Consider the following 15,305-nt stretch of genomic DNA (forward strand, 5'->3'; position numbering starts at 1 on the left):
AACTCCCTTTCAGGCTGAAAGGGACTGAAAAAATTCATACCGAGAGATTCTTTTAATTCCTCTCTATATATTTTATTCTCTATGCTTTTAGCGCATCTAAACGAATATAAATTTAAAAATAATAATTTAAACTTATTAAAAACTTATTTTATCACATTTAAGGACTATAGTCCTTTTGAACATTTGTCTTAATACACATTAATCCCAAAAAAATAAATCGATCACTGGTCCAATTGATATGACACTACAAATGCGGAAAATTTAAAAACTGGTTTATCATAAGTTAAGTCTTGAGATTATGAAAAAGAGAGGATCAAGAATTAATCTCGAAATCCACCATTCTAAAGTTTTCAGCTCAGTAAAACTTATTGGATTCACGTCTCATCAAATAAAATTTAAAAAATCTTAAAAGCAAATAAAAAAACAATGCCCAACCCTATTTTCTTTTACTAATCAGGTTCATCATATTTATTCTAAAAGTTCTACTAAGCAAGATTAACAAAAATGAGGGTAAAAATCACTTTCTTAAATTTTTTCCATTTGCTTCTGTCCATTTTGCCTTAAACAAATGTAGTTGTAAATATTGTAATTTAACCTAAAAAGATGCCTTGAGATGATCTCAATAGATCTGAATCTGCCTTAATCTTGAGCTAATGTAATATACTGTTTTCTTCAGAAACTGGTGAATTTTTTAATGTGTCTGAATTTATTATTTCCGAAAACTCATTATTTTCATTTAATTATATATTTAAGGCTCATTTAAAAATGTTGGTAATATTTAAGATTAATTTTCATATATTCCATATTTATTAAAACCTGATGCTCATAATAATTCTATTTTAGTTTAGACTGTTTATTATTTATTTTGATGTTTGATTTTTTTTGTATAAATCTGGATTTTTTGTATTATTGGGGTTTTTTGGGTTCGTTTTGAAACCAACACGATATTTCTACTTTTAATAGGCTCCGTACTGTCTATATGAGAATTTCTATTATCATGTTAAAGGTCGATCAGAATAGACCGAAGTCAGTTCGAACATCAATCTGAGAAAGCTATCTGTTAGCTCCTAACTGACTATACAAAAAGGATGAGACTTTAAAGACGACCTAAAACTTCTTAACTCTGAAGATCTCGATGTTAGTTTTTGTCTTTAATTATTTGGGAAATAATGCTGGTAACATTCCGTGCAGTCGTCTCAGAAAAATGCATTAGATTTTTATAAAAAAAATATGGTTTAAAAATTAGAATAACGAATTAACGCATCGTATTTATTTTTGCTTAAATGTGTCTAATACAAGATCTAAGTAAACATTTTGCTCAATATGTAATAAAAACAAATGTTAGAGAATGCAGTTTAGAAACATCTCATATTTTTGTACAGAGAGCCTCTTAGAAGTAAAAAAATCTTAAACAAAAAACAAATGAAAAAAGATATATTTAAAAATATTTTTTTTTCGACCAGATACAAATGAACAATATTGTTTATTACTGATACAAATTTTTTTTGGCGGCCGATAAGTCATGTTGAAAAAAAACAGCTTTCTAAACGACCATGTTTCCATGTCTTCAGTCCGAAATATTAAGATTTATTTGTATCTTTTATATTCAGAATTCAAAATTTCCAGATTTAAATCTTAAATTTTGATTATCTGAGCTTTGAACTTTTAAATGGACGGACTAATTTGCGATCTTTTCAGCACATTCCATTCTCCCGCGAGGAAAGAATGGGTTTAACTAATCCCGACGTCCATTTTATAAGTTTTTAACTCAGATTCAAAATGTTATTTTGCTCAGATTTTAATGTATCCAAATTTTGCATATGCAATAATTTTACGATTTTTAACTCAGGGTGCTTAAAATCAATTATTTTCGTAAAATACGCCTTTTTGAAATCCTGCCGTAACCTTTGTATATTATAAACATGTTTTGCGGTATACGTCCATAATGTGAGCAACATTCATAGAGCAGAAAAGAGAATGCATGTCTACTCTGTTGTGCTCTATGGCTAAATTTAAAAAATATAATAAATAATCTTTCTGAAATGACGAGTTATTTTTTTCATAATTATACAGTATGAACACATTGTGAAAACAATTAAAAATAAACGTTACCAGTGATTAGATTATTGAGGAATTACACTTTCTAGAGCTGAGCTGAAAACTTTAGAATGGTGGATATCGGGATTAATGCTTGATCCTCTCTTTTTGATAATCTCAAGATTAACATAATCTTGTAAGATTATCTTAAAAGTGTATGAAAAACGATAAAATTCAAATTAATATTTAATCATCTGAGAAACTGTAGCAGCCAATCAGAGAAAAGCGGGAAACCAATGAGAGAACAGAAATATTCTCATTGGAGAAAACAATTAACGGATATCCAAGAAGAGAGAAAAAGAGTGGATTAGGACAAAAATGAAAAGTTTCCACAGTGGATGTTCGGATCAAGAAGTCAGGATTAAAGTTTATCCATTCTAAAGTTCTCAGCTCTGATATTGTCTTTTTCTTAATCTTTAGTTTGTTTCCAGGAAAGTTTCTAAAATTCTACAAATCAGGGTGGTGTGTGCGGAGCAGTGGGCGGAAACGTCATGTGTGTGTCTGTACCAAAAGAGTGTGTGTAAGGATACCGTACCAAAGGTGTGTACTGTAGTTGTTTATACAGTACATATGAATCTCTGTATTTGTACAGTCTAGGAGAGTACATTTGTTTATTGTTAATTGTTTACTTAAAAATAAGTTTAAAATGCATGAAATATATTATTTACATATTTAAGTCAACATTATAAAGCCAAATTTTCATGCAAAGAATATAACTTGATTAAATTGTTTACAATAAATATAGTCGTTATTCAAGCTTAATTATAATTGACAATATTGTTCTGCAATTTCCTTGACTGGAATCATGTTGTGTGTCTGTACCAAAAGAGTGTGTGTAAGGTTGCCGTACTGGTCTGCAAAGCAGTGCGACTGGCTTTCTCATGCCAGACCAGCGCAATTTCCTTTCCCTTTATTCCTATTCCCTGGTGCGGAGTCCCGAACAGCCAATCAGAAGCCTGGAAATTTGAAATGTTGCGCGCCATTTAATGAGAGAACTCTCATTGGTCAGAATCTAGTAGGGATATCTAAAAAGAGGGAAAAGAGCGGATTAAGCAGAAATCAGAAGGTCCACAGTGGATATTCAGATTAAGCGACCGGTATTCAGGATATGCATTGATGCAATCCTAAAGTTTACAGCTGAGTTTCGATTAAGAGGCCTAACCATTAGTTCAGTAAGCAATGCAAGAAATAGAAAATGATGAGATTATACAAAAATATTTTATAAAGTATAGATGGACATCGTTTTTAAACATTTAGGCTTGTTTGACGTTAAAAGTGTTTCACAATAATGTGAGGTATTAATTGAATTTGCGAATTTTTTTTCTCGGATCAGTGATAGCAAGCAAAACGATTTTTCACAACGAAAAACGAAATACTAATATCTATAAATAAAAAACGAAAATCGATTTTCTCGTTATTTTTGATAACACCTTTGGTCATAATATAATTTTTGCATAATGTCATAAAAGCAACCTTGTCTAGGATTATAATCTCAAATTCTTGTTAAGCCTCTTAAGTCTAAAAACTTTGAATATTTAAGAGCTAAGGATTCCCAGAAGTACCGCGAAGTATAGCCCGTATTAGAACGGAAGAATTTGTATCATGTCGAAATTGAAGTTTTTTAGTGCACGCGGATTCAACGAAATTTTCTTGCCGTGTTTGCGGATTTTTAGCGCGGGTTTGCGCTTGCTTCCCCAAATTTATTTTGCGCAAAATTGCTTCCACTGAAAACCCTAGTACATTATGACGAAACGTTTTGTAAAAAAAGGATTAAAGAAGCTGTCTGATATTTTCAAAGGTTTCTGCTCGAATCTTATAAGGTATGGGTAATTTACAAATACAAATATCTATGTTTAAAGGGACAGACCGGCTATGTATAGTAGTTAAACTGAGTATGCAGTGTTTCTCCACAACATTGCATACCCAGTTTAACTACCTTACATAGCCGGTCTGTCCCTTTAAAGTTATATTTAAAAGTGCCCACTTTGGATGTCAAAATCAAGCGTTAAGATTCACACTGCACAATATTAACACAATAGTTCCGATATCCGACTGTTCGAGAATAGAATAAACCTTCAAATGCAGGGTGTACACAACGAAACAATAAATTAATCAAATGTAATCATCTTGAGACGATCCACAAACCAATAACTCAAGTACAGGGTGTCCCGCGAAACATGACAGTTGGTGAATAGTTTTGAATGTCTTCTTCAAAAACTGTATTATGTATTGCAGACGTTTCGCAGTTTATTTCGTTGAAAAATTCTTTTATTCAAATATGTTTTACTTTGAAATCAAATTTACTATTTTATGAATGCCATATAATATTTTTTTTATTCTCTTATCAAACAACTAACAAATTATGCAAGAAGATTTAAAACTATTTACCAACCGTCATGTTTCGTGGGACACTCTGTAACTTAATAATCTACATATATTTCAAGTAGCAATCTCTGTTTGTATATCCGATCATAACTCGTAAACCCCTTGAACGATTTGCTTCAAATGCTATTGGGGAACTCGGTGGACCCATGGAAATATTCTTAACTTGGTTTAAAAATTCTTAGTGGTTTGACTTCTATAGAGAATTTTTGGTTTGCAGGCAAATATGGGTTTATAAACTAGTATTAAATAAAATGAATCGTTTTTAAATGTGCTTTATTTGTAAATAATGGTTACGTATTCAAGTTTAAAGCCTAACATTGTCGAAATATCCTATCCAATATCTGCATTTGTGAACAAATATCGTCAGAAATATTATTCTTTAAAGAAAACAGAAATTATTTCTTTTTTCTTTTAAAGTTCAAACTAAATGGATACAAAAGATTTTGGTAATAATGATAACAAGTTACATTACGGTTTACATAGGTTATAAAATTATGGCACTAAAACGTTTTTTTTCTCTCTCTCTATTATTTGAACTACAATTAAAAGCAAAAAATACTGCAAAAATGTCTAAGAGTATTGTGTGTTTAAAGAATTTTAAATAATTGATTTTTATATCTTTTTTATTTGTAAATAATACTGCGTTAATTTGGTGAAAAAGATCATGTCAAGAATAAGATGCTATTTTTGGTTCGTTTCTTCAATTAAAATGAACTGTTTGAAAAAAAAGAGTCCCACATATTTTCAAGAATAAGTGGTGAACATCCAGTTTTTTTGGTTAAACAGGTTTTTTTTAAATTCTACATTTGACCAAGCTGAAAGTAATCCGCTGGTTTAAACGTAATTTCAATTATGTAATCCTTCTATTTTCTGATTCACAATGGTACCTTTAACATTTGTAAGAGCATGATAACAATGTCTAAGATTTCTATCAACAATGGATCATTTTCAATTGTGTTTTCTCTGTATTTTAGCTGCAGAGAAGATGGAAGAAAATTGTCAGAAATCAATAGTTTTTAAGAAGACAATAATTCAATGTGTGGTGTTTACCCTTGTAAATCAGACATACCATAAATAAAGGGTCACTAAAAATCTCTCTGAAGTTATTAAAAACAGGATAATTTTTAAAATTTACTTGACACTTCACTTGGGCTTTAAAATAAATATTTTACTGTCAAGTAACAAGAATATTCGGGTTAAATATGGAATTCCTTTTTCAAATTAAAATCTGATTCTAACATATTAATTTTGTGCCTTTCTTGTACTATATTCTTTATGAAAGATATAAAAGATTATATTACGAATTGACAAAACTTTTAAGAAAATATTAATTATCTAATAAATGTTATTCTCGCTGCCAACTATAGGTTAATACTAAATTATTAAAAGCTGCAAGGAAACAAATGCCAAAAAAGTGTTAAACAAAATGTTCTGCTTTAAAACCAGGACTAAACCATGGATGAAATAATCATTGTGCTTTTTGTAGTTGAAGAATGTACGGACAATAAGCACTGGGCTGAAATGTACTGGAATATGTTTATCTATAAGTCTAAAAAAGTTTAAACGAGTATTTTTGTTTGGCACTGGTGTGAAGTGACATGCATAGAGTATATAAGGCGAAACACATTGTTTCATTTAATATCTTTTTACATAATATATAACTTTTGTACGGTAATAGTTCACATTTTTTAGAGTCTCCTGTGGGAGACGTTTTTGTGCCTCACCCTGTATCAGGAGAGAGGACAGCACTTTTTTTGATTCACACTGTCGAATTTGTTCACACGTATTATGCGGAAGAAATATTTGTATTAATGATTCATCGATTTGGAATCGATCAATCCTTGGAAGTGACGTCTTTCGAGTATTATTTACAGCGTAAAATCAGAACCAAGAGAGTTTTTTTTGGCATCTCAGGTCGACATTTTTTGTACAGGTTTGAAATGTGAGGGAAGTTCGGGGATAAAGCTGTAGCAAGGTATTTTTTGTTGAAAAAAGTAATGATATTGCTTCATGTCTGTTGGAAAAGTAGCGTCAAGATTAAAAATAAGAGATTCAAATCGTTTCACTGGTTAAAGTTATGGAACAAATATTACGTATATATAAGTAAATGTATATAATACAATTTTTGGCAAATACTAATTTTTTGTAATGAAAACGAATGATATGATTCCTCATTGATAAAACAGGCAAAAATCTCCCAAAAATTCATAAATTAAGAATTAATTACCAAAACACAGAGCACTAAATACGGAAGCACTAATCAGTTTACAAAACAGTTCTAAACTTTACTTTTAAATCGTCTTTACCAACCAAAGGATGTTTGGATAGTATAAAAGTTTAAAATACATACACGACTGCGTAAAGTGTACAATATTATGTACATAATTATATCTAGGTAAAAACCAGCGTAGTGGGTAATTTTTTCCTGGTAAACTTTGGCACGTATATTTTGAAGTTTGTATTTAAGGCTTGGATGCATGCTAGTTTAATATCAGGATAATATCTCATAACAGTTGTAAAAACTCAAGTCAAATGTGATGTGAAATAAAAAGGATTAAAATCCCAAAGATCAAACAAATCGGTAATTTAGCGAATTTTTCCCATGGACAAGTCATCGTTTTTCGTTTTTGGACGCAATGCAATCAATCGTCTTCGTTCCCGTTCGGAGACTGGGGATAGATGATCGGAAAACCCTGAACTCCTTGGAAAGGAAGCCCTGGAAAGGGACCTTGAGGAAACCCTGGAGAGTCGGGCATATCGTCTTCTTTAGGAGAACCCGAGGAAGCAGAAGGATTTGGTATAGCCTGGAAAATGGAAAGTACAAATCTATTTTATTTTAGTAAACTTGTTTAATAGAATTTTAAATGACAGCAAGCTATTTTTTTTTGACTATTTCTTATCCGATACGATGTTCAAAGATAGTATAAACCCACACACCCACATAACTAAGAACACGTATTAACTAAATTTAAAAGGTTGTAATTTCTAAATTAAATAACAATAAAATGGCGTTCATATAATTTCAAGATGGCCGAGATATTTGTCCGTGAACCTACCTGAATACTAAGTGCTCCTGAGCCCAGTGCTAAGGAGCCCTCCTTCCCTCCAGCCTCCTGCTGCATCAAGAGGTTCACCATCTCATCCTTAGTCCTCTCCTCCTGGTTCCTCAAGAGGCCGAACATATCGCTCTTCAACCTCTCCTCCGCCTGCCTCGCTTGACGAAGAGCCTCAGCTGTACCGGAGGCAAGGATTCCAGAGGCCATTTCAGATTTCAATCGATCCTAAAGGTACTGTTGTTGTAATTTTAACTGATAATCCATTTAAAGACAGACATGCCCGAATTACGAGGGTACATGTATCTGATATTTAACTAAGTATTTTTGCTAGCTTGAGTTTAACTATGTACATTTCATTCGTTGTTTATGTAGCAAAAATCCGCAAATGATTTTATAATAGAAACCACATTAGAAATAATTGAATTTCAAAGAGAAAAATTAAAATAAAAAATCTCTTCATGGATGGTTTAAATCGGACATGCCATGCCACTAAAGAGAAACATCTATTTTTCTCTTATATTGATTGTATTCTTTAGAAACTGTTCATTACAATGTACAACGCACAACGCACAATGTACAATGTACATAATAGTTTAAAAGATGGTTACTGTATTGTATTCTAACTTAACCTAAAACTTAACTGTGTATAAAACATTTTTTTACTTTTGCTGAAATGTTTGATGTATATTATTGGAAAATCCCTTTTTAAAGGGAATTATTATAGGGTTCCCTCGACCAATTTTGGAATTTAGGAACCCCTGGTAAAGTAATAATGTTAATCAAGTAAAATTGAAGTTCCCTGCCTCAACAGAGATAATCTTCTCAAAAAAATTGACTAGTTGCGACATATCTTTAAATTTTTTTCGTCTAAAATTAAATATATCAGTAATTCAAGTAGGAAATAGTATAAAAGCCTAATATTAAAGAAAAATAAATAATAAAGAAAAATAAGAGAAAATACCAAAAAGGTTTGGCGGATAGCAATAAGACGAGGATTTAGATAACGACTAACTATATTTTTAATATAAAGTTACAAAGTAGAAAACATATATATATGACGTGGCTTCTAGAAACTCCCCTATTCTTCTCCCTGCCGCGAAAGGTTCTTCCTAGGAAAGACGACTTTCATAGCCGCCACAAAGGGGTCTTTCTAGGTTTCGGAGCATTTAGAACGGGTAGAAGGAAATTTTTCAAATAATATTATGCAGGGTGTAAATTTATAAGATTTGGAGAAAAAAATGTATGAAAAATTGTAAATCAAAAGGCAAATTTTTTTCGTCTTTTTGATACTTTATACCAAATTTCTCTTAATTCAGTGAAAACCCCACCCTCAAATTTCTAGAGAAAAAAAAGATTTTTAAAGGGGGGGATTTTTTCAAGAAAATATATACCCCTGAAATAATAAAGGTAACTAGCCTCGAGATTGTTAATCTTCATTCTCTCTTCAAGCATCCGTTTAGCCTTGTTCTGCTCTCGGTGCACCTACACTCAATCAATCAGTTTATCATATAGCAATCAATCAATCAATCAATCAATATATCAGATTCTTGTGAAGCCTATTATATAGTGCAAACACCTTGAATGTGTAAAAGTAACCCATCTCTAGTCCCAATATACTGACCTGTGATATATGAACCTGTAAAGATGACTGTCTCTAGTCCCAATATACTGACCTGTGATATATGAACCTGTAAAGACGACCGACTTGAGAGATGTTTACCACAGAACATACAACCAAATGATTCACCAGGGCTAGCATGCCGGTTCAGTATATGCACCTATAAACAACGGGATTTAATATATATATATAAAAATATATTTCAGGGCTGAAAAATTTTCCCTGAAAAAACTCAAAGCGTAAATTTAATTTATTGAATTACGAAATTAGCGTATTTTTACCTTTAGATTTCCTTTCTGACTTGGAGATACGTAACTACAGTGTGGACAGTGCCATCCTCTGGAATAAACAGATGAAAATTAGATATAAAGTTACAGTGCTTAGGATCCATTTAATTTTGATGCGGATCCGGATCCTGGATCTGCACTGGAAAAAATGGATCCGGATCAAAGTTATTTCTTTAAGGTTTACTGATTTTTTTGGACAAAAAATAATTTTCAAATTTTTTTGTTTTAAATTTTTCGCTTATATTTATCCTAAAACATGATGAACCATTCAGAAATGAGGAATTTTTTTATAATCCCTCTTATTTCAAAAGTTCAGATTTGGGTTTTAGGCGTAAACAGTTTTTTTTTGCAGTTTTTGGTTGTTAATATATTACCCCTTGGATCCGGATCCGTGAATCTGCATATTTTTGCGAATCCGGATCCAAAAAGCCAAAATCTTGAGGATCCGGATCCTAAGCACTGTAAAGTTACTTGGCGGGCACTTTGCACAAAGCTTAGATTTAATATTCAATTCGGGTATAGGGACAAAAAAGCAGTGCTTAGGATCCGGATCCGTTGGATCAGCAACATTTTTGCTTCCTGAATCCGGATTCGCAAAAATATGCGGATCCACGGATCCGAATCCAAGGGTCAAAATTACAAAAAAACTGCAAAAAAATCTTTTGCTCTCAAAACCATAACTGTAAAAAAAGAGATTATCAAATATTTCCTTATCTATATAAGGTTCATCAAGTCATCAAGTTTTAACATAAAAATAAGCGAAAAAAAGATATATAAATTAAAAATTTTCTTCTTTTATAAGATCAGTAAGTGTTATGAGTAATGTTCATGATCTGGATCCGGATTTTGATCCGGATCCTTTTTTTCCAGTGCGGATCCAGGATCCGGCTCCGCATACAAATCAAATCGATCCTAAGAACTGCTAATAGGTAGTGTCACTAATTGTTGGTGATTTCGGTGATACAGCTCTAAAAAAACCGAAAATACCGAAAGTACTAATTACGGAGACTTATTCCAAAAGGCAAAAAGACTAATTAAAAAGTAAATCGGGAGAAAAAAATCATGCGACAAATTTGATAAAAAACAATATCGTCATAGAAGATGAATGACGCAGTTGACCTAGGTGATTATCTTAAAGATTACCAGAAGAATATACAATAAACAACCAACCTGATGGTTTTCATAACAACAACATGTGCTAGTCCATCCTCGTTGCGTCCTCCTAGTCGATGCATCTCGTAGGGTAGTCCTCCTCCCGGGGGGTTGAACTTGACCGGGGTTTGAGGAGGTCCAGGACTACTCTTTCCTAGTGTTGGTAATTGTTTGAATCGTTATAATAAAAAAATAATAAAGGTTCAGAGATATCAAAACTGTAATATGTTGAAGTTTGCAACATCTTTAACCTTAACAGTGCAATATCAAAACTGTAATATGTTGAAGTTTGCAACATCTTTAACCTTAACAGTGCAATATCAAAACTGTAATATGTTGAAGTTTGCAACATCTTTAACCTTAACAGTGCAATATCAAAACTGTAATATGTTGAAGTTTGCAACATCTTTAACCTTAACAGTGCAATATCAAAACTGTAATATGTTGAAGTTTGCAACATCTTTAACCTTAACAGTGCAATATCAAAACTGTAATATGTTGAAGTTTGCAACATCTTTAACCTTAACAGTGCAATATCAAAACTGTAATATGTTGAAGTTTGCANTGATATTTTGATTATTACGTTTAGCGACCGAAACATTGATTTGAATTTTGATATTTTAATTTTAAAATTATGTTTCCTGGACAAGACAATCTATAAGATTACTGTGGGCACTATTGGAATCCTCATCATCTGAAATAATAATATTAAGTAAAAGATGTGTTAAAAAAATCTCCATTTTTATTTTGAGGTTTTTTTCTTTCTCTTTTTCGTGAGGATTTAGATACTGAACCTACGCCATTTTAAGGTTGAATTTGATTCAGCCCAGTTTTACACAATTGTTTTAATAAATTAAATCTCTATTTTAAAACTTGATTGACCAGACAATAAGAACTTAAGAGAGGCCGAAATATTACAGAACCGAAAATGAAGAATTAAAAAACGATTGGTATTTGAGTTTGAAGTGTAAACTGAGATTCAAAACTAAAAATTGATTTATTAACATCTTTTTATTTTCAAATCATTAATTAAGTTCCAATGATATTCTTCAATAACTACTAAATAGGGTTATTTAATATTATAAAAATTACCTCTCGACTTTCCCCAAAGTTTATTCCTTCCTTCCCCATTAAAAAATATAAGTAAGGGTCTTTTTTCTGAAAACATGTTGAACCCCTCAAAACATGTTGTTTAAGTCACGCTAAATAAATCCTAAGAATAATAAAAGAAAAAAAACGTTTGAATGATATTAAAGACATGATTTGCCTCCTATAGTTTTCCCATTTTTAACCCTGCCAATAGATAAGTCGAGTGGTGGGTTTCTGATGCCCCTATCAGGATCAGTCGCGTCAAATAAATAAATTATGTAAAATCACCTATTTGTGAGTTTGAGTTGTTGTGTAAGGCAGATTTTTCTGTTGAGTTGAATTCAGCTTTCACACTAAATAAAAAACAATAATAGAATAAAGAATTCTCACGTAAAAAACTAATTTCAAAACTGATTTGATAATTTTGGGGGTATATATTTTAAAAACTACGGAGAGGGGAAATTATTTCCGAGAATTTTTTGGGATATTTAAAAAAAAATGGACTTCAATTAGCAAGTATTTAATCCGCTTTTTTATTTAATATTTATTAATGTCCCCCAAAACACAGAGAAAAAATTATCAAAAAAATGTTAAAATATAACTATATATATACCTAAGGGTGTGTTCCTGTTCCTGCTCCTGATCTTGATCTTGATCCTGATCCTGCTCTTGTTCCTGATCCTGATCTTGTTCTTCTTGTTCCTCTGGTTCTGTGGGACTTGAAGGTTCTTGTAGTTCCGGAGTAACAACAACTAAACACATTAAAATTATAATCATTTTTTTATCTCTGCGTTATTTTCTTTGTCATATTAATAATTTTCGAACATTCACTTTTTTATTTAAGAAGAGGCAATGTTATTTTTTGGGCCCTGCCAGCGTAAAATGTCACTCGAAGAGTGGTAAAGCTGGTAAATAATACCTGGAGATTCTGTCCTCTGCTTTTTCGAGGCTGGTGCAGCACTTTCCTCTTCAGGTTCAACGGGGACCTGCAATATACAGATCATGTCTCGATTAATGTCGTCTTACTTTTTAAATGATTCTAATTTTAACTTTTATATCTTGTTCATGTTGAAACTATACAATAAATGTATATTATATCTAAAAACTTGATGTTCACGCCCAACAAATAATGGCACGGGTATATTATAACCCGGGGCATTATTATAACCGGTAAATTATTATGCGATAGAATCAACTGAAATCTCTTGAACCAACTTTAATCGTTAAACCCTGTAAGTGTACATTGTACAACAAAGAATAAAAGTCATGACTTAAACTTAACAAAATCTAAAAGTTACCTCCGCGAAGTAACACAAAACAAGATAAATGGGTCAGAATTTAAGAGGTTATTTTTATTAACGGAATTTACAACGTAATTAACAAATCATTTCATAAATAGGTCAAAGCACAATTGGCTTAAATTCATCCAAAAATGTATAACTTTTCGTAATCTTAATCTTATTCATATCAGATTTTGGAAGATACTAATTGCTACCAGAGCTGGGAACTTTTGTATTGTGGATATCGAGATTAATGCATGATCTCAATTCTTATGTTAATCTGAAGATTAATTTGAACATTATTCGATATCCCGCATGGTAATCCTACCCTCAAGCTATAACTGAAATGAAGAGGTGAAGTATTGACCCCAAATTAAAAGTGCCCCCAATGGAAATCAAGGTCAAGAGATCGAGATTATGGGTATCCAACCTAAAGTTCCCAATTCAGATCATCAAATGAATAACTATTTATGTCTTCATAACAGGTTGAAATAAATATATGAGTGAATATTACAATGCCGAAGATTCCCAAAACCTTGTTGGGTCCTAAAGCATGAACAGCGAAGCGAGGGATGCTTGGGATCCAACAAAAGGTCGAAGGAAGCTAAGGCAATGTAATATTCCCTACAAGGGTTATTGCATCCTTATTGCCTCGCGTGAATGAAGAGATATGCAATTTTTCAACTTTAAAACAAATTCTTCTAAACAAAATAAAACATTTGAATTTGTATACAAATCATCCTATTTCAGGTTTTAAAAACTGTCAAATTTATTTAGTTTTGTAACCCATATTTTGAGTTCAGAAATAAAATCTAATTCCTGTTTTCGGAGTTGTATATCTAACATTGCGAACCTGGTTTTTAGGGTTGCAATAAAAATACCAGGGATTCAATCAGAGCTTAGGATCCGGATCCGCAAGATTTTGGCTTCCTGGATCCGCATCCGCAAAAATATGCGTATCCACGGATCCGGATCCAAGGGGTAAAATATCAACTAAAAACTGTAAAAAAAACTTTTTTACTCCTAAAACTCAAATCTGAACTTTTGAAAAAAAGAGATTATAAAATTTACTCATCTAGTTTTAAGATAAAAATAAGCGAAAAAAATAAAACAAAAAATTAAAAAATTATTTTTTGTTAAAATAATTCAGTAAATCTTAAAGAAATGACCTGGATCCGGATCCGGATCCGCATCAAAATTAAATGGATTCTAAGAACTGGATTTAATAGTGTCACAATTTAGTTTAAAAGTTAGAAAAAAATATTACTAGTGAGGTAAATATTGAACCTTTTTAGTCTTCCGCCCTTCATCACGGGGTAGGGCGGAGGCAAGAGCACAGGACTCCGCCTTTCCGTCATTCGTTCCCTTCAACAAAATATTAATTAATAAAAACTTACTTTCTTTTACTGGAAATCAACAATTAACTATTACTTTTAAATTCTTTGATGATAAAAAATTGATTGTTCAGAAAATTCATAAAAATTCTGCTCATTAAAAATAAAAATGCGAAAAATATTAATTGATTTTTAGATTTTTAATTTTCTATAGAACTGCGGCAAGGCAAATTATCTATATGATAAAGCTCTTCGCTCATATATATATATATGAATTTATGATATTTGGATTATTACGTTTAGCGACCAAATCATTGATTTGAATTTTTGATATTTGGATTATTACGTTTAGCGACCAAATCATTGATTTGAATTTAATCGTTCTCTAGGAATATACCCTTAATTTAAACTATTTTCAACACAAATTAGTAACACTTTTTTTATTAATGCAGGGTAAGGTAAGTTTTTAAGTTTTCTGGGCCCAGCACCGTCGTGGCTAGGACAAGGTAGGGGGCCGAGCGCTGAGACTACGACAATCAAACATACAGGAGGGTTGAACCTAGATGGAATTTAGAAAAACTGTAATCACCTGAAGAGTGGACTGCAGGCTGACAATACAAGTCGATGCGCCTTAGCGATACTGTCGCCACATACCAAGGATATGTCGAAAAAATCATCTTCGTCGCGTATTTTTGAAACCTCAGCCGTCAAACTTGAATGGTAATCATTCCACTTTAAACAAAATTGATCAGAACCCATTTTTTAAGATTCACCAATGACTGGTGTGCACGATGTGATGTAAGTTTAATACATTGTTACAAAAATCTTTCTTTTTGTCTACATTAGTCTGTGATCTGTAAAATTGAAAACGAAGATAAAACATCTGTTTTTGAACAACAAACACAATTATTTTAATCACTATTCCAGCACTTTAACGTTAAACAATTACAAACTCTAAAAATCCGGGAAATTTGGTTAAAATCCGTGGAATAAATTTAGTGAAAGTT

At 31.8% G+C, this 15,305-nt stretch overlaps 2 protein-coding genes across 2 annotated transcripts; both read right to left on the reverse strand.

Annotated features, from left to right (window-relative positions):
* Nucleotides 1-4,738: 4,738 nt before the first annotated feature.
* On the reverse strand, nt 4,739-10,768 carry LOC111714943 (uncharacterized). Its single transcript, XM_023490179.1, has 6 exons — nt 10,614-10,768; nt 9,438-9,495; nt 9,212-9,316; nt 8,955-9,020; nt 7,539-7,763; nt 4,739-7,286 (listed from the first exon to the last, which is right to left on the reverse strand). Exons 1-6 carry the CDS (start codon nt 10,676-10,678, stop codon nt 7,125-7,127), a joined length of 681 nt encoding a protein of 226 aa, XP_023345947.1. The 5' UTR covers nt 10,679-10,768; the 3' UTR covers nt 4,739-7,124.
* Nucleotides 10,769-11,227: 459 nt separating this feature from the next.
* LOC111714942 (transcription factor TBF1) lies at nt 11,228-15,057 on the reverse strand. Its single transcript, XM_023490178.1, has 6 exons — nt 14,953-15,057; nt 14,252-14,329; nt 12,604-12,670; nt 12,298-12,436; nt 11,973-12,037; nt 11,228-11,289 (listed from the first exon to the last, which is right to left on the reverse strand). Exons 1-6 carry the CDS (start codon nt 15,055-15,057, stop codon nt 11,228-11,230), a joined length of 516 nt encoding a protein of 171 aa, XP_023345946.1.
* Between the last annotated feature and the right edge of the window lie 248 nt (nt 15,058-15,305).

Source organism: Eurytemora carolleeae, unplaced genomic scaffold, assembly GCF_000591075.1.
Source record: "Eurytemora carolleeae unplaced genomic scaffold, Eaff_2.0 scaffold1678, whole genome shotgun sequence".
NCBI classification, from domain to species: Eukaryota; Metazoa; Arthropoda; class Copepoda; order Calanoida; family Temoridae; genus Eurytemora; species Eurytemora carolleeae.